Source organism: Numida meleagris, chromosome 8, assembly GCF_002078875.1.
Source record: "Numida meleagris isolate 19003 breed g44 Domestic line chromosome 8, NumMel1.0, whole genome shotgun sequence".
In the NCBI taxonomy this organism is placed as follows: domain Eukaryota; kingdom Metazoa; phylum Chordata; class Aves; order Galliformes; family Numididae; genus Numida; species Numida meleagris.
The window spans coordinates 13,435,003-13,454,751 of NC_034416.1; the positions used below are offsets into that span (position 1 = coordinate 13,435,003).

A 19,749-nucleotide genomic window follows, 5' to 3' on the forward strand; every position below is an offset into this window, starting at 1 on the left:
CAGCAGCCAAGAGCAAGGACCTGCATGCTGCACTTGAAAAAATCTGCACCAGCAGAGGTGCCCCACTGTCACTGTTGCTCTTGCTGAAATGCAGCACTTGACACCTCACTGTGCTCACATCCACTGCTTGGTCTCCAAAAATGTTCACTAAGTGTCAGTGAATGTCAGTGGGTGCCATTTTTTCTACACAGAGGAATTCAGTGACGTACACATGACAACAAAACATAACGGGATATTAGTGGGAAGGTTCAACCTCTACTGCTGTACCACCACCATCCACCTCTGATGTCGTGGGCCAAGGGAATAAATTAGGAGGCATTACTTTCAGAGCATCCCTCGTACACCTGTCTCTTTGGATATCTGATTTGGATGTCACATCTGCTTTTTCATTGGTGCTCATAAAATATTAATATCCCTGCTGTAGCACTTAAAAGTCTCATTGTATTAGAGAATTTCTGTCCTTCCCTGCAGCAATTACATCCTTTTGCTGCACAATGACTGTTAGCTCTTATCCCAGTCTTCCTGTTTGTGGAGGGGAAATTTGGGTTCTTTGTAGAATTGTGGCATTTTTTATCTTAGAAAGGATTATTTCCTGCCTCGGGTTCAGAGATAAATGGAAATAAAGAAAGGGATTTTAGAAAGTAGAGATGGATTCCAGCTAATACAGATTATATTAGTACTACTATAACCCACATTATATTTAGTAGAAAACCTACACTCACTTGCTTTTTTTCTGAATTGCCTTCATTATATGGAAAATAGTGAACTCTACTTTTTACCCCACCAAGCTGAAGGACAATTCACTTTATAGAACGGGAGCAAAGTGAAAAGTGGCATGTCGCAGTTCAGGGAATGACGTCTAACAGTTTCTGGGTTTCTATAACTAGTTTGTCCTCCTGCCAGTAAAGGATGGCCTGAGTAGAACAGACAGGTGAAGGGTCAATCTGTAACCCAATTATCTGTAAGTCATTATTTCTATCATCCTTTAAGAAATATCTATTTTCTTGGTGAGATGCATTTGCCCCAGTGATACTAACAACCTTCACTGCTTCCCTCCTTCTCACAGGAAGATAGCAGAGCAGAGGCATTAAAGCAAGACTTATGCTGCTGCCCCACAAGAATAATGAGGTAGACACCAAAGACATAAGAGCCAACCACAAATGAGTTCAAAAAAAAAAAAAGGCAAATTAGAGATTTTAGACTCTCAGGAATATATTCACAATGAGAAAAACTTGATTTAATAAAGCCAAAAGTTTTAGCAGGAAGTCTATGGCTGTAGTGGCAAAAAAGATATCTCAGTTCCAATGTTCATTTGCTCATCAGTGGAGAAGGAAGAAGGAACATAACACATGATGTGTAGGAAATACCAGTTAGGTCCTGGCTCCAGCGATTTATTTTTTTTTTTTTTACATACTGAACGGTTTATACAAGATGGAGCTTCTCTTATAGGAAGGGCTGAGCACTTCCAGCTGAGTCTGAACTCGGAGGCTAAGCCCTGGAGTAGAGTATCCTGCAGTCCTGAGGCCAAGCCAAGTTCTGCCATTGGGTGCTGGAGGTGATTAATTGAACTTAATGCTTAACTGTCTCCATACAGCAGCTCCCCAAAGTAATGCACTTGAGGTTAAACATATGCCTGCTTGGTTGGGACCAGACCCTGAAAAAAGCCCTGATGTAAAGGCCAGACATATTTTAGCCCCACTGGCTGCTGTGCATGTCTGTGGAACTGGAGGTAGGGGATATGCTTTTGTGTTTAAGAATTATATTCAATTTGGCCCAGAATCACTAGGGCCAAGACTGCACACTGAGACTTAGTTCACCTGTCTCTAGCCAGGCTGGCTTCCCAGCTAAGACTTTAGAGATGTCCTAATTCTTGTGTCCACTTTCTGTGTCAGTGGACATGACAAGAGGCTGCAAGGTGGGTGCAGGTACATATACTGCTGCCTTGCTTTCTGTTGTTACACCTTTATCAGTTATTCCTGATCTTGCTCTTCAAAATACAACAGTTCCGCACATCATTGTTAGTATGTGAGACTTATGCATTTCTTAGGTCTCCTCCAGACACTCAAATGCTTGCTTAATTGCAAGTGTCTAATCGAATATTCAGTGATTACAAGTGAAAGTGTGAGTCCTAAACATGGAAATCATCTATCTTCCTGTGCACGTGCCTTTCCAGCTGGAGTAATGATACACAGAGGTAATGGAAAATTAGAAAGCAGGACAACAAGCCAGGACCATTATAAACTTGTCTTTCTGTGTGAAACATCTACACAATTAAAAATACTTTCTTTAAAGGGATAGGGACATGTATACTTATCCAGAGGGTAAGCAACATTATTGCCATTTAAGGAAATGACAATCAAAGTATTTGGTGTTTAGTTTTGTGGCTTGTGCTGAATATGTTAACATCTGGAGTAGGTTTTCAAAATGTCACTTTCTGTACACTCGACTGAGATGCATAGTTTAATGCTCATAAGGCCTCCAGCTTGCTGCAGATTGGATTGCAAAAAGAAAAGACCAGAGAAAATGATATACTTAGACACAGCACGAGTTGGAATTTCCCTCCCTCAGGAAATGCTGCTTGTGCCAAAGGAGCTATATGTTTACAGCCCTTGGTAACAAGAGCAGGGTGAGGGTCTGTATCCTTGGAGTTGTTCTGCAACATATGAACTTCACTAGGAGCAAGTAAGTCCTTATGAAATACGTAGCGTGACACTTTGAAATTATCAAAGACATCAGCTTTCTTGAAAGGACATCAATGGTAGGAAAATAATCATTTATCTTGATAACATTTTGTTTGTCTTCACTTTTCTGCGAAATATGCTATTTACTTTGATTCCTTTCTAGTGCAACACATACATAATAGATGACTGATACAGACCTCAGGTCCTGCACTTTGACTACTAGGCCCCAAAGAATAACCCTTCAAAGAGCTGTTTAGCTTAAATTGACTTGTTTTTATTTAAGTAGAACCATGGAGGGTAACTATGTTTTCTTCAAAACAAAGTGAACAAACAGAGCACCCCTAAAGGCCAGATTTTGATCTTTGAAAGAGGATTTTCACTTGATGCTGTTTTGCTGTTCCTCCCCTGATGGACCGTGCTCACTTCTTCACAAGCTGATGCTGACAGCGGAGGAGTGGCAGGGTCAGCTCTGGCCTCTTGTAGGTGTCTCCTGGTACCAAGGTGAAGAGGGACATCCCACCCTGTGCTTACACCAGGGCTTCTGGTCATTTAATCTCAGCCGCAGCTAACTCCATCCAGGGCATTCCAGACAGCTGTTTGTCTAATTTGTAATATGTGTCTTTTACATTTAGCATTTCTTATGTAGAATCCAGGATAGATGCAGCCTTTGGTTTCCACTCATGCTTTTTCCATGTGGTTTCAGTTGCGCTAAACTGTTTGAGAGCACACAAATTGTCTTTCTGTTTTTCTGTTGATGTATATCATGGATCAGTTTGATGAATATTTGTAGTGTAAAATATTGCTCCTTCAATGTATTTTGTATTTCACTTGTCTTTTACAGCCAACTATTCTGAACAGCTGAAAGCCGTAAGTTGGGTGAATAGATACATTGTTCATTTGCTGGGGTTTTTTTCCCTCCTGTCTCACATGAATAAACTACAGTGTTTCCGTATTGACTGTTTGGATATCTTCCATCTCTCCAAAGAAGAGAAATGATCTTCCTTTTTCTTGTCTGACTGCTAGCTTCTGTCTTATTTTCTGACAGCAAATGGGACCTCGAGCAGTCAGCTGTCTACACCCAAATCCAAGCAGTCCCCGATCTCCACACCTACCAGCCCAGGGAGCCTCCGTAAGCACAAGGTATTACGTTTCTTATACCTTACTACATCTGTTTCTTCCTTAGTCTACTCAGATGTGTAAGGCAGTTACATAAAGTCTTTATTCTCTTGAAACACATCTCCTTCAGGTGAAACAGTGAAGAATTCTTCTCATTTCCTAAAGTAATTGTCACTTTGGCCTATAGCAAAATAGGAACAGTAAGTAATTGAACTGTTCCTCCCATTGGAGTTATTAATGTGTGCTGAAGATTATCTGTATGGATCACAAAAGATAACTTATGCCTAAACTTGTATCATGTGGAAAAGTTCACAAGTCATGGATAGACATGAACTTCATTTAAGTGCTCCTCTCTTGAAAAGTTTTTGGTGTTGGCAAGTCTAGCTCATAAAGCAGCAGAAGAAATGCAACTGTAACTGAAGTTCTAAGATGTCAACTTAATGCTGCTTCTCAGGGATTTTTTAAATGATTTAAGGCAATGCTCTGTTTTGCAGGAAATGTGATTTTTTTTTACTGCCAGTGTAGTAATGGTATTCTGATACAGTAACTGTTTTCCTGGTAACATCCACAGCATCTAACACATTGCCTGGCATCCCACTAGAGATCAGTGAGCTTGTGCTGTCCCATAGTTTGTTCATTTATTGATTTATTTAAAATGTATAGAAGTAGTACAGCTTTGCACGGTTCTGCTATTATTATTACTGAATCCACTTTGTCATTTCTGTGGGCTTTCTCATTTCTCTAATAGCTGTAGCATTGCTGTTCTCTTCCTTGAACAGTTTTTGCTTGATATGAAAGGTGGAATTTGCATGTAAATTTAAGTATGAGTGAAGGTCAGTGGGATTTCTGCTATAGTAATCAGAATGTACCTCAGCCCAAGTATGATTTTAAAGCATTGCCTTGAAATTCTGGTAGACTGGAAGCCTCATTAAACAATTCTAATGGTGGTGAGGTTTTGCAGTCAGCTAGCCACATGTCGTCTCCTGTGGGCTAGATTGCACAAGCGGAACTGATTTTGCTTGAGGATTATGGTTTATCTCAAAGAGAAGAGTGGTAGCAGATGCTGGACTGCTGTTGTTAGTTGGTGGAAGAAAGCATAGCAAAGTCTCTGTGAAGAATCCCTAAAAATCCAGTGGGCTTTGGATTATAACTCTAGCATGTAAGACTTTGAATCACAGACCATTGGACATGGGACTGAATGGTACTGGGGAAGCCTGGGGTGGAATTTGGCTTCTCAAAAATCAGAGCTTTAAAATATTTCCAAAATACGGAAAGCTCGTAGTCACTCATCTTTGTTTTCACATCCTTTAAGAGAGGTATAGCTAAATCTAAATGAAATCAGTGTTTTTCTAAGGACTTCACTCTGGTCTCAGCTGCTCAGTTTAAAGTCTAAGGAAATGCACCAATTTTAACACAGTGGTTCCAAATTTATTATTATTTTTTAACTGAGAACAGGATCTGACCCATAGTCTGCTCTCAGCAACTGCTTGTGTGTTATTTCTATGAAAGTAATGCTATAAACTGCATTCATTGCTTCAGCAGCCAAGGACCTAAAGTACTTTCCAAACACTATCTCATTTAGGGCTTTGGAGATGAGGATTGGTTTTCTGGTAAAAACAAGTAAAACTCACCTTCCGTTATTTTTTATGCATGTTTTCAGCTGGCTGACTTATGACCTTTCCAGTGAAGGTCCTAGATCATTTATAAAAGATGATGACTGCTAAAGGCAGCTATGAGCTTCTCCACTAATTTAAGCCAGTCAGAAAACATGAATGTAGCATTTTAGGTTCCCAGATTATTCATGCATCATTGTTTTCCTCCCAGCAGCAATTTCCCACTTACAACGAAATCACTTTTTTATCCCCTCGTCTTCTATGTTGTGAATTCCCTTTCTATGCATTTGTACTTTGCTTCATGTTGCTCAGTTATTCTGTGTGGGGACCAGAGTTCAAAAAAGCCCAAAGATAGCTTTAGTCCTTCAAAAGGTTAGTGTTCCTAGATCCATGCAGAATTTCAAAGAAGAGAAATAAAATGGTTACTCAGAAAGAGGCCCTGAGAAAGTTTTATATTCAGTATTCCATCCAAAAAAATGAACTTTGTATTATGCTTTTAACCTCTGAGCAGCTTTCTGAATGATCAGAAATGGTTTAAAATAAAGAATACATCACGGGATGATTTTCTTAGAGATTTGTCCTAAGGGTAGCTGTCAAATAAAGGTAATACTCTATTAGACTCAGAGAGATCTCTTTAAGGAAAGTTTCTGCTCTTTCATGCATGTGCTGCAGTGGGCTCATTGATCTAGAACTGATAAAAAATTTCTTCTCAAACTTGTCACTGAACAGTCACCTTTCTTTTAGTACCGAGGTGCACATTCCTCCACTCTGCAATTAGCCTTATTTTATCCTCAAAGTAACTGGGCAACCATTCAGTAAGCACTGCATGAGAATTCCACCCTATCCCTATGAACTGCACAGAACTGGACCATCTGACCATCTCCTTTTGCATGACCAAAGGTGAAAACTGATTGTGTGAGTTAACATGTTTTTCTTTCTTCCTATAGGACTTGTATCTGCCTCTGTCTTTGGATGACTCTGATTCCCTTGGAGATTCCATGTAAAGCGACATGACGTTAATAGTCCATATTGCAAGCTATGTTTAAGATACAGTAGAGTACTTCTGCCAAGCTAAGCAGATAGGTGACTGGTGCTTTCAAATCAGACAAAGGACACACAGTTATATGTCATTTTTTTTCTGTGATTTATCCTCTGTACCACAAATCAACACCTACCAGTCTATAGAGATAGAGGGATACCATTATTTTAAGCAGAGGTGTAGGAATGCAAAATGGACATTGCCAGCAATTTTGGGCTGTTATGCCACTGATCCTGTGCACTTCCCATTTTCTTTTATTATTTTTTCTTCTCCTGCAAATACATAATTTTCCTAGTGACAGTAATGTCAGGCTCCCCCAGAAGTGTGTGAATCAGTCTGTTGCTGACAAATTTGCAACTCTCTACCTGTCCAAACTGCCAGTGTTTGCTTGTTCCTTGTTTGCAGCCCTGATTTTAGCATCTACATACTAACTAGTACTGTTTTTGTTGTTACAGGGCAGGAAGGGAAATGACTTTATTAGTTTGATGCTTTATAAGCCAGCAGAAGCTTGGACGAAATTAGGAGTGATTGCATGAGATGCTAAGTAAGGTTAGTACAATAGTGATTTTTCAGATATTTAGATCTTGGAAATTGTTAAATAATTAAGCAAAATAATGTAAGTCAGCTGAGTTGTCTAGAGTTGAACAGCTTCACATATGGTCCAAAACCACTGCTAGCTGGTAAGAAACTTTTATAACCACCCTATGGTATCTCTCTATCTCTGTTTATAGTAGTAATGCCTTGAGAACAGCCAACACTGAAAACACTGTGAGAATTTGTTTTCAGGTCTGACATCCTATAGGTCACTTTTTATAGCAAAAAATCAATACACTTTTTATAAAGGAAAACCTTGTATCTGTGTTTTGGAGTAAAGATTCAAGCTCCTTCTTTTTTATAGAAGCTGGTAATTTTGTTTTGTTTAAAAAAAAACACACTCAGAAAAAATGAACAAAAAAAACCAACCAACTGCAGAACAGTAATAATAACAAATCAGTTTAGAAATCTTGTCATCACTGCCAGAACAGACACTTGTAGGGGAAAAAAAAAGTCAGTTCAAAATATTGAATGTTTTGATAGTTTTTGTAATGTTTAAGACTATGTATTTGGTTTTTTACACTTCTGTATTCATAACTATGGCCAGATTCTCTACTTGTATAACAAATGGAACTTTGTGTGTTTGAAAACCCATATTTTAAGAAACTCTTCTATCTGACAAAAACAAACTTACTGTATTTAGAGAAACCTTTTGCTTTTAATAATCAGTAATGACTCCTACAGAATGCAAAGTTCATCTATTCACGCAGGGCTGGTGGTTTTTACTATGCCGAAATTTTGTTATAGGCTAGCTGGCATTGCCTCTCTTTCTCATGGAATAAGCTTTTGATGAAACTGATTATTATGGAACTTTACCTAAAGGAAATCTGTGCAATCAAATATTTCTTTGTTGCTCTATTTGCCTTTGTTTCAGCATATTCACCTATTCCTTATTCTCTTGCAACCCCTTGTGATTAGAATGAATTATAATGTGATGTTTGATGCTATATGAATGCTGGGTTGTTCCCAAAGCCACTCCATATTTTGTTTGCTTGCATTGCTGATATGAAACAATCTGTGCAGGCTATGTCTTTAGAGGTTCATGTGATGATACATATGATGAAACTTTAAAAAGATGCATCTGAGAGAGGACAGAATTGGGAATTGCTAAGGGGTCAGAGTTATGCACCAATTTTGCACCCTGTAGTTTTAGTGCATGATCTTTTACACAGAGTTTTGCAAAAGAAATCATTTGTGCCCTCAAATAACTTCATTTAATTGAGTAATTTGCTGACTATGTGACTGCTAAATGAAGATTTCATCTATTGTATGTAGAAACCTGGTTTCAGTTCAGAAGGCTAGAGGCTCACGGTGAAGCTTTGAAGTATGGGGGAAAGTAGTGTGGACAAAGCATAGGTGTAGTAGTCAGGAAACCTTCATTCGAGCTTCTGGCACTGCTAGATTTAGTGTCTGAAGGGGAGCAGGTCTGCTAGTAACCCTGTGCCTCAATAGGTCTACCCATCCCTTTGTGGATAATACTGTTCTACCTCACTGGGGGTTGTGAATCCAAATGTTGGTTAGCATTTGTAAAGTGCTTTCAGATCCTCTAACAGAAGGTGCTGAACTGTCCCGGGTGCAGATTTGGCTATGGATGCTAATTTTTGGCTGTTTAATCCACTAGGTGCTACTGTAGACACTAGTCTTGAGAAAACAGGGCTTTTTAAGCATCGGGATAGCAAAGGCCATGGTTATGCCAACACTATTGTTAATAAGAACATTTATCTTAGTAAAAACTCTAGTGAGATAGATATTTGTCATGCTTTTACCCTCTGTTCTGTTGATGGAAATCTGAGAGTCCCTCCACAGGCTTTGCCTTTCCAGGGACTCTGACTACTAGCCATGACTCAACCTGTTAAGGGATGGTGGACTTGGACTCTAGGCAGAGGTGCCATAACTTAGCGACACAGGCTGTTTCCTTCACAGCTCAAGTTAGCATGTCCTGCCACCTTCTTGTGAGTCCCTGCTCACCCAAGGAGGCCAGCCATAAAATTAGATCTAGGTTCTCTTGCTATTCAGCCTGAGACTCTCACCACCTTTCCACCAGGAAAACCTAATTCTTTGATACCCATAAGCAGTCTGAAGTGCTAGAGTTGATGGTGGTGTTAAAGGAGTCAGAGATATGCTTCCATCCAGTACCCATGAATTCAGTTTGTATAAGATAAAGCAGGATGCCAAAGGTCAAATAGACCTTCGGATGGATGGTTGTGAAGGTAGTTGTTGAGAGGTGGTTCCTTTCCTTCCTGCCATGAGTAGTGTTTGGTTATTTAAATATGCTCTTCCTTGTAGAGCATGCTAATAAATCAGTTAGGCCTTCTTCCTGGAGTGTACCTAGTGATGTATCTAAAACCTCATCCTGCACGTGCTAACTTGGGAGTTTTGTTTGCACAAGGATCATCCTGCGGTGGGGCTGAGCCCAGTAATTCCTTCAGGGCACTACCAAGGGAACCTGAAAAGGCCTAAAAGAAGAAAAAATCTTCAGAGGGAAAAATAGCCATTCAAACCTGCAAAAGCCACAAAGAAAACAGGGTATGAGGCCCAACTCCAAAGTTTTAAAAAGCAGTTTTCTGGGTAGAACTGCTTAGGCAGTAGATGTCAGTGAGCATTTCAGCTGCAACATATTGTTAAGTCTGCATTAATGCCAATATTGCATGAGGTCTCATACAGAAATGCATGTGGAATGTAGTGTACATTCAACACTAGGTATTTTTGGCTTTGTAGGATCTCTAACATAGATTTGATTACAAAGAGAAATAATGCACAGGTATCATACCTTAGTCGTTCAAATAGAGGAACAGCCTTGATTCAGCAAAGAAGTTAAATACATGCTTAAATTTTAGCTCGTGCTTTACTCCTGTTGATTTTTCACGAGATGTAAGCTTGGGTTTGGCCAGAAAGCTTTCCTGAACTAGAATGAATTAGGAATTACTTTCACTATACTGTAATAATTCCAGACCTTATGAGATCCTGGAGCAAATGACTGCAATTCCGTTATATACTCCAGAGTTTACATTTTATATATTTGCTACATTTGCAGGCACATAAAGCACTACAGCATGTGAGGATTTGCCATATTAATTCTGCTATGAAAACCCTATCTAATTTCCCCCATGAGGCTGCCTTTAGTGTTTTCAGAAACTAATTGAATCATTAAGACTATATTGATTTAAAACAATACAGTATTTAAAAGCAAATCTGAGAGACTCCTAAGGTGGTACAGAGCTTTGTTTCTTTGAAATCTCCCTTAATTTATTCAGTATCCAGTATATTTTAGCAAATTGCATATAAAATTATATAAAAAAAACAATTTCCATATATAATCATTAGTAAGGAATTAGAGCAATAACCTTCAGCCACAGAAAGACCAATGTATTTAGTCTTCATACCTTCCCACCATGGTCTCGACTGTAAAATATCAGGGCAGTGCAGCAAAGTTCTTGAACCTTAGGATTTTTGTCACTTGTAAAGCATTTATATTCCAAAGTTTCTGAGTTAAAACTCCATCTGATATCAGATTTGGAACTAGTTCATTTCCACCAACTAGATAGCCAACCAAGTCTCTACTGCTTGAAGTAATTTTGAAAGAGTTTGGTAATGGAATTCGACCTTGGTCCACTCTGTAGTTGGAGATGTAAATAGCTTTTGCCTTCTGTTGTCTGTGTTTCCTATACCTGAATATTATTTACAGTATCATCAGAACCTGAAAAGCCTGTTTTCATAGGCAACAGAAGAATAATTCTGCTTAGAAAAGAACTTCCACATCTCTCTTTCTCATTTATCTAGCACACATGTATGCATGCAAAGAATCACACAGTCTAGCTATTACTTCTCTCATTTCCTTGAACAGTGGTCTTGAAAAGAAAATAAAGAGGTAGGACCAAAAATTTTGGCTAACAGCAAAACAGTGTTACATTCAAGCATTTTTAATAGGAAATACTGGTATAAAAGTGTTAGTTTTCCCTTATTGATATGGATACTGATGACATTTTCTAGGCTGCCTTGTGTTTGCTTTTCCATGCCTTTGCACTGACTGCTGATCTCATTGCAAACTCAAAGAAAACCTTTTGAAATTGCTCCATAACGCCATGCTGAATCCCGAAAGAGACACCATTCCAGTGACAGCTATCCCTGGAAGTTCCACCCTCTCTGCAGGGGTATGGTATGGATCTTACAAGTATGAGCCTTCTTTACCGTAGTAACAACATAAGCGTATTTTGCTATGACCTCGTTGGCACCCTATATCCATTCAAGGCAATTGGAGAGATATCTTTGGCTACAGTAAAGCAAGAATTGTTTTTAGATAAAGGAAGAAAAGATAGCCAAGTAAAACAGGTATAAAGTTAGTCCAGAAAGTGTCTCCACAAGCTAAGACAATCCACAATCAGACAAAAGCTATGTAGAGGTGTATTTATCATACAGGGGGTGCTGATCACAACCAAGACAGAACAAAACATTTTCTTTTCTCTAATGGTAAGTTAGGCTCAAAATTATTTTTCTGGTTACTGATGGAATCAAATTAGAATGGTATTTGGGACTGGTGGTGTTGTTTGTAGAAGCAAATGGATGGCACAGAATAAATATCTTCTGCTAATGTAGGTAAAGCATGATGTCAGCTCAGGCAACAGGATTAGCATGTTATACAAGATACTAGAGGAGATCCATCTGAATCATCACCACCTTGGTGTATTGAGGCGAAGCAGGTTAAGTCTTTAAGTGCCTTCCAACATGCGTTGGGCTTCAGAAGCAGGACTACATGTGTCCAACAAGGCCTAGGTTAAATGGCCTTGACAAAAGTGGACAGGACAGTCTAATTCTTGAGCCTCTTGAGATGATTAGCCCATCTTGTTTTTATGCAGTCAGCTCTAGAAAGTGACTGTCTCCAGGATCACAGACTTCTGGCTGATGCCTTTGTCCCATCCATATGAACCTGAGCAGGCCTCTGTGCAGTGTCTCAGGAAATGTTGAAGCTGAGCCCTGTGTCTCACAGTGCAGCCACTAAACATTGATAGATTGGGCTGGGCTGGGTTCTGCTGCATCAGCTATCAACCCTGTTATTCAGGTATTCTTCACCCTCCCTCTTTGCCCTGACTTGAGATCTGGTATCTCTCCTGGGTGCCTCCAGGTTAAAGCCTGGGGCCAGCATGTCTATAGACACCTGTTATTTTGCTGTTGTTATTTTTTTCCCCTCTGGAAATGTTTGAGGCATTTGATGTTCACAGGTCTGGGACTAAGCTGACAAGAAAAATAGTTAATATCCCTACAGGATGGGAGATGCTCAGAGATTATAAGTGGATGGATGGAAAGGCTTTTAATCAGCGATGTCACTGCATAGCTGCTCTAACAGAATCCTAATTGTAGGGCAGGGTAGGAGTACTACTTCTGCAGGGGAAGATGCAGAGCTTTAGGGTCACAGACCACTATCCCTTCATCAGGACACTGTTTAAAGAAGGTCAAAAACACTGACACCAATGTTCATGCAGTAGATGAATTTCTGAGAAAATGAGACTCAAGCCTAATGAATGTAACAGTGGGAATTCAGAGCCATTGGTCTTTAGTATAACTGTGAGCAGATCAGTTCTCCCTGTGCCACGCTATCCCAATGCATAAAGAGATGACCATAGCACTCATCTCCATCCATAAGGTGCTTTGAGATCAGCTGATATACAGAGCTATGGAAGAGCTACCTCTTAAGCTCTTAATTCATTATTATTGAAGTCTGAAAACCCTATAAAAGCAGATTATGGTGCATTCTCTTAGACAAGTCTTTTCAGGAACTCCCAACTTTTCAGGAGTCTCCAAAAACCATGATGTAAAACTGCTTCATTATTTTACTAGTGGTGAAAAATAGACGCACCACTTCTAGTTTTCCCCAAGCCAGTGGGGGAACCAGCAGTGTCTCTAAGCGCAAGGCCACATCCAACATCCAGGTTCTCTCATCTGGAGCTGCCACATCTGGCCTGAACACAGTCCCCAGCTGCCCCTCTTTTTGTTACCTCTACATGTACGTATCAGGGGGCAACGCATGTTACCATCTGAAATGGAGGCCATGTATTTTTATGTAATGAATAAGTCTAATGATTTCAGTGGCCTTCTACCAAGAGAACAGTGGGCCTGTTGTTGAAAGCTTGCTTGTTCAGAAAGCGTTCATGGGAAAGAACTGCCTTTCAGTCTTCATTGCTTAACACACTTATTCTGGCTCTTGCTCTATCACTCAATGAACTGTAACTCACTGGCTCTGAAGCCATTTTAGAGCTTGCCTAGGCCTGACAGTTTGCCACTCAAATTATTGAAGCAGGAGGATTCCCAAAGGGAATTAACAAATCTTTGCAGCAATTAGAGTCTGTCAGCTGAGACAAAGAAAGCTGCACCGTTTGAGAAAGATGCCATGATGGCTATTGTCACAGTAAACAAAGAAAAAAGACTTGTTTCCAAGAGGAATGGTAGGGGGCATTTGTTGCGAGATCTTTACTGAGTGATGAAATGAGCTTGAACATCACAGAAAATCGGATGGAAGGGAGAGTGTGAGGCAGTGCACTGGAAACATCAACAGCATTGATGTGTGGGAATAAAGAAAGATGAGAGCCAAGAAACTCCAAGGAGAAACAAAAGGGGTAGTGCAAGCTGCAGATCTACAGCTTGGGTCTGGATGGAAAAGCAGCAGGGGTTTCTGGCTGCGTGTTGAGAGTGCTATTGCCCCTGCAGGTATCTAAGTTAGGATGCAGGCTGTCTGCCACAACAGCATGTGTCCTGCTCCCACTGGCAGAAATAAGGTCACACTTGGCTGCAGGCAGAAGAACTTGGTTTGAAATTCCTCCTCTGCCCCTGTTTTTCTCTCCTGCTGGCATATGGATGTCTGTGTCATCCCTAAAAGGGTGAAGGGAAAATCCAGCTCTTTGCTGAATGACAGCACCAGACTATGGTTTGGTTTTATTTTTATTCCTTCCTATTAGGTCAGAAATACAATTTCATCAGCATGCACTGGCTCAGTGCAGGTCTGGCACACTGGGGAATTGCAAGACATGTATGAGAGGATAATGAGGGCATCTCTGAACCTCCTGGCCCTTCCCAAGGAGTGCAGTAAACTGGAAGAACCATCAACCCTGTTGCACCAAGGTGATAAGTTCAGACAGGCTTCTGGAAGAGGTTACCGTGAACTGCTGTGCAGGCAGAAGGGTTGATGATGATCTTGTCCATGAAATCCCTAACTACATATGTAAAAGCTGTCGCATTCACTAAATCAATGGAAAGGCCATGGTGAACAGGAGGATCTGTGTTTAACACTGGTTTTCTCATGATAATCTTTCTTCTAAATTCAGTGGAATTACAATACTTGTGAATTTAATGCTAAAAGGCATGAGAGGTGATTTATTTGAATACATTTTTTGTTGTTTACTCTCAGACTTTCTATTCTTTTTTTTTTTTTCATAAGGATTGCAGCTCTTTATTTCTGTAGATTCTCTGACACTCAGTGTAACACAAGCAAAACCCAAAGCTCCTAATTCTTCATTGTTTAAAACAGGCAGAAGCTCCTCTGTAATTATGGGAGCTGAATCCATTTGGTCCAAGTTTGGTCTCCTATGTCAAAGATTGATTACTGTTAGTAATTACTGTGTGATCGATTAGGTAAGAGCAGGTTCCGTTTCCTGGCTGACAACTGCAGACTCTGCAGAAAAAATCACATTGACCCCAGCTAGAAAGTGATCTCTTTTATAAACCTCTAATAGAAAGTGATACATAGGAGATATTTTGTACAGTTTTATTGTAATTAATGATAAAGCTAAAATAATTTCACATGTTGAAATATCTTAAAACATTTAGGACTGGAAATTAAACAAGCAGCATAGTAAATCAAGGTCTCTTCTACAAATTCTGATCCTATAGAGTCTTTATCTTCCTTCTCACCTCAGTCTATCAAGACATGCCCTAAGCCCACCAGGCTTACAGAAAACAGCACTTCTTTCGGTATTTTTCTACCCTAATCCCATCTAGTGCCAAGCAGAACAGAGGTTTATGGTTGGCTCAGTTTTTAGAGAAAAGTATTACCAAATGTCTCTGAATAGAAAAGGATGGTTCAGTTCTTTTTTAGGTGGCTTCTCTAAACTCAAGGCTGCTTTTGATTTTATTCAAGCTGGTTCTTCCATCTTATTTACAATTAACACATGCCTAAGTTATATATCAGAAATCTGTATTAACTTGAGTCACGTTTGTACAGTGAGGGTTGCTGTGGAGCAAAGTGATTTGCCTGGTACATGCAGTCAGGGTGAAACATGTGGTGGCACTTGGTCAGGGTGGACCCAAACCAAATCCTCATTCTGAATCCCCAAGATTCTGAGAAACCCATGTGCAGAGTCATGCTTAAGAAATGTCTGTAACAAGCCAAATGGACCCCTAGCTGGGGTCCAGGCCCAGTACTAGAACTGAGGAATTTTACCTTCAGAGAATCCCTATGCAACATTCATTGTTGTTGTGGTTTTGTTTCATTTTGGGAAATTCCAGCATGGCTGCTTTTCTCCATCTGCTTCCAACCACTGTACGGCAGGTACAGATGGGGCTTTAGTTCTCTTCCCTTTGCAGGTGGCAGTTGAAATGTAGTGATGTTCTGTCTCCCTGTCATGCTGACCACACAGTCATTGATGGGTTGTAGAACAAAGTGGCTGTTTTTCTTTTGTTTCCTTCTTTACATCAGAAGAGCTTTTTCCAGATTTAGTGTGATATCTAACAATGTGTCTCCTTAAGAAGAATGTCTAGGGAGCTAATTGCACTGTTAATTGGTGTTTATAGATAAGTTGAAGCAGAAGTATTGAATGTAAGAACAAGAAAGCCTGTGAGTTATAATTACATGCTGAATTCTGACATGTAAAATTGTTGTTAGTTTGCTTCTTATTTAAATTATGTGTGATCCAAGCAGTTTTACCACCGTGGCAGTACTAGTACAGCTGTGATTATCAGTTTGGAAGACATCTAGGGTCTTCTAGAAAGAAGAAGTCTGTGTAGACAAATCTATTCTCTGAACTGACGACAAATTCCCCTCCTTGATATTCTGCGTTCTATGACACCGTCTAGTCTAGAAGCACAGGACAGGAGTAGCAGCTTGTTGACTTCGCTGTTACTAGCCTTTGCCTGTTTTCTTAATCAGAAATAAAATCTCAAGCTAAGGTAAGTGGCTCTCATCACATAAGCCTGGATTCTTCACGCCACTCTTCTCTGAAGAGCACAACCTGCCTTCACACATAGCCCTGCGCTCTGCAGCTCTCTCTGAGCTGCCAGTCTGCCCAGAAGTGGTTTTGAGGGAGGGAGGTATGCAGCTGAACTAGAACCTGATCACGGATTACTGTCTTAGGTCATTCATTGAGTTTGTATGATTTCATCATTAATAACAAAGCTGCAATATAGTATAACTGAGAGACCACAATGTATTTTCTATTGCCATTCAGTGGGTGGGGGTTGGAGGGGCAGCCGGGTTTAAAGTTTAGCTGGTATACTTTAAACTCTGTGTACATAACCTTGGAGGACACATGGGTGGTAAGGGTTGAGTTACTGTTTTGTTGGATTGGTAAATTTCATTTTGGTTTTGTTTAAATAGTAAGGTATTTAATTAATGTCATTGTACAAAGAGCTATTAATTTAAATGATGCATTTGTTCTCCTAAAACAGATCTATCTAAACTTTCTTTTTGGCAAGCCTGCAGCAATGCTACACATAGCATTATGTTGACTTTTGTACTTTGGGGGAGTACGTGGAAGGGGAGGGGAAATGCTTTCCTCTTCAGACAAACAGTGTTGCCCATAGTTAACTTTCTGCTTGGGTATATAACTTGAGTTCCCTTTACTCCAAATTTTCATGTGAAGTTCTCTTAAAGGGACAGAACAAGCAGAGGTTATGCCAAAAGATCTCAATTGTATCATCTTGTAATATATTGCAGCTTTATGCCAATGATTCCTTGCTTACCTGTACACAGTCCATGCATGTTTTGAACTAATTTTGCATTCTTCACTTGTGGTGAGTTATTTAGCATTTTAACCACCTTTTGTGCCATTCAACTTGTACAGAAAACATTTTTATCGACGTTTTAAAGGGAGGGGAAAGAAAAGAAAAAACCCTTCTGCTCCCTAGTTGTAGGTAGAACTCGATTACTTAGCAAACAGATGTAGATGAGTGGTTGTAGTGTTAGAAATGTTAGCTTGCTCGTGAACAAGCTTTTGAGAGTAAATGCATGGTCTTGTACTTCTCTTAATTAGCTTTTCCTTTCCTCCTGGAAAGATTCTCCCCCTCTCTCTCTATTCTATCTTTGTCTCTCTCGTGGTTGTAAAGTACAGATTTGGGCATAAATAAAATGATATACAATGAGGTTTGAAAAGCAGTTCTCAACAGATTCTCTTGGAGAACTTATTTCTCACTGCGCCCTGCCTTGGCACTTTGATTAGACTCTTTCAAGATAAAACAGATGGAGAACAATCACCTGTTGCCTCTGCTTGAACTGGGGAACAAGTTAATCTTTGGAAGTTTGCACCACTGGTAAACAATGAGATCTTGCTGATCCATTGCAGCTGAGGCATGTGGCACGTGGGCTACTGGCCGTGGCTTCCACACAGGTTGTTTTACATGGGACTAGTCCCACGGCCCCTGATTTGCAGAGTTTGCACGCACTTTTTGATTTTCCTGGATACACAGAAGAGGGGAGATAGTGGATGATATATAGGAATTATGTTGTTGGGTTCTGCAGGCAGCTCCTTCTCCACAGTCCCAAGCTCTGGGTTGAGTACACAGGGCTTATTATTGTATAGCCGTGGTTCTGTTGGCAAAGGAGGACAGGAAATAAAGGCTAGGAAAAGAGGGGGTCACACATAAAGATGGATTTTGTAAGAAATGGACTTAAAAAATCCCCCCCAAAACCTGCCTCAAAACCACAAAGTCTACCTTGATCCACACATTTATTCCCCACGCCTCTTCTCCCTTAGCAGAATTTCCTTTTGTTAGAAGATTTGACTTTCTAGAAAAAAAATCCATTTTTGTGAGGTGTTGTGAACTGTTTTTACTACTTGTAACAACCATCCCAGGTCTGAGTATTCTTGTAATGCAATGCCATGCAGCAGAGAACCTGTCCACTTTATAGCTTTGCTCTCAATATTTGTTACTCATTGTTTTCTCATCTAAATGTACATTTGCAAGATGTGTGTAATGTCATTTTCAAAAAATAAAATTTGGTTTCAATATTTAGGCCGATAAAACCTTTCTGATGCTTTTATTTGGCAAGCATGTGTTTACTATGGCTTATAAATTACAGTGGTATTTGTTCATTTTTCTTTGTCAACTTTCCTACATTGATCCCGGTTGTACTTGCACAAATGCAGAAAAAAAGACCAATGAAGTTTGTCTGTCTTGAATTAATTATGACCCACATCTGCCTGTCTGAAACAGCCTTGACCTGTAAAGGATCCATCCTTCTGACTAAAGGGACCCACTGTAGGAGATCTGGAGAAGCCAAGGGCAACTTTTTCCTTATGTGCAGCACTTCAGTCATAACTGTGGATTCAAACCAGCAGGATCTGGCCCTTAGCCTCACCTCTTCCTTAGCAGCAAGGCTTCAGCAGCAAGGGATTTTTGGTCCCACATCAGCTTTGGGAGGCTTGGTAAGATTTGAGAGAGATGCTGTGTTTGTCCTCCATATCCACGCAAGCCTGAAAAACCTCTCAAGTTCTGCTTTCACAGCTACCTCATCAGAACCACAGTGAAGACAATGGCATTTTTCTTTGTAAGCCTGAAAAATAAGGCTTAGACCTTCTCATTTAATTATATAGTGCAAGCTACTTTGCTGTTTGTTTCTACTTGACATCTGCAGATTTAAAAGTGAAGGTGGTGAGTCACATCTGCTCATCCCTTCTGTAGACCAGGCTGCCACGAAAGAGCTCAAATTCTTCCCAAAGAGACATGCTCAGATGGAGCCCTTTATAGAATCACAGAATCATAGAATTGCTCAGGTTGGAAAAGACCTTCAAGATCATCAAGTCCAACCGAACCTACCCATACTACCCTAACTCTACAACCCACCACTAAATCATGTCCCTGAGCACCACATCCAAACGGTTTTTAAACACATTGAGGGATGGTGACTCAACCACCTCCCTGGGGAGCCTGTTCCAGTGCTTCACAACCCTTTCTGTAAAGAAGTTTTTCCAGATCTCCAACATAAACCTCCCCTGGCACAACTTGAGGCCATTTCCCTTTGTCCTGTCACCTGTCACCAGTGAGAAGAGAACAACCCCACTCTCACTGCAATCACCTTTCAAGTATTTGAAGAGAGCAATAACATCTCCCCTCAGCCTCCTTATCCTTTCTTTTTCTATGGTCACCACATTTCAGTCCAAAGAGGGCTGTGCTCTTTGTCCTCTAGATCCAGAGGAGATCCTATGCCAAGCGGCAAACAGCACTGAGGCTACCAATACATCGCCCCACTTGGCTAGTTACTGGCACCCATTTGTCATTATCTTGGCATGCTTGAACAGGCCAGAAAAAGCACATACAGTACAGCACTGTTTGCAATGAAAGACCACACTAAAAAAAGTTCCCAGAATAAAACCAGTAGAAGAAAAACAGCCTTTATTTGAATGTGCATGAATTGAAACTGAAGCAAATGTTAACAGAAAGGCAGAACAAGTACTGGAGAAAATACTCTGCTTGTGTCTTTTTGCATATCAAGAGCAAACAAAGC

At 40.2% G+C, this 19,749-nt stretch overlaps 1 protein-coding gene across 5 annotated transcripts in view; it reads left to right on the forward strand.

Moving 5' to 3' along the window:
* Positions 1-18,268, forward strand: part of DCX (doublecortin) — a 137,601-nt gene extending 119,333 nt beyond the window's left edge. For 2 of the 5 annotated variants that reach the window (XM_021405948.1, XM_021405950.1), the window contains exons 7-8: positions 3,727-3,824; positions 6,358-18,268. In XM_021405948.1, the coding sequence (XP_021261623.1) occupies positions 3,727-3,824; positions 6,358-6,414 (155 nt within the window). In that variant the 3' untranslated portion in view covers positions 6,415-18,268. Of the gene's footprint in view, positions 1-3,726; positions 3,825-6,154; positions 6,327-6,357 lie in introns of those variants that run through there. The other 3 variants (XM_021405949.1, XM_021405951.1, XM_021405947.1) reach the window with 2 other exon arrangements.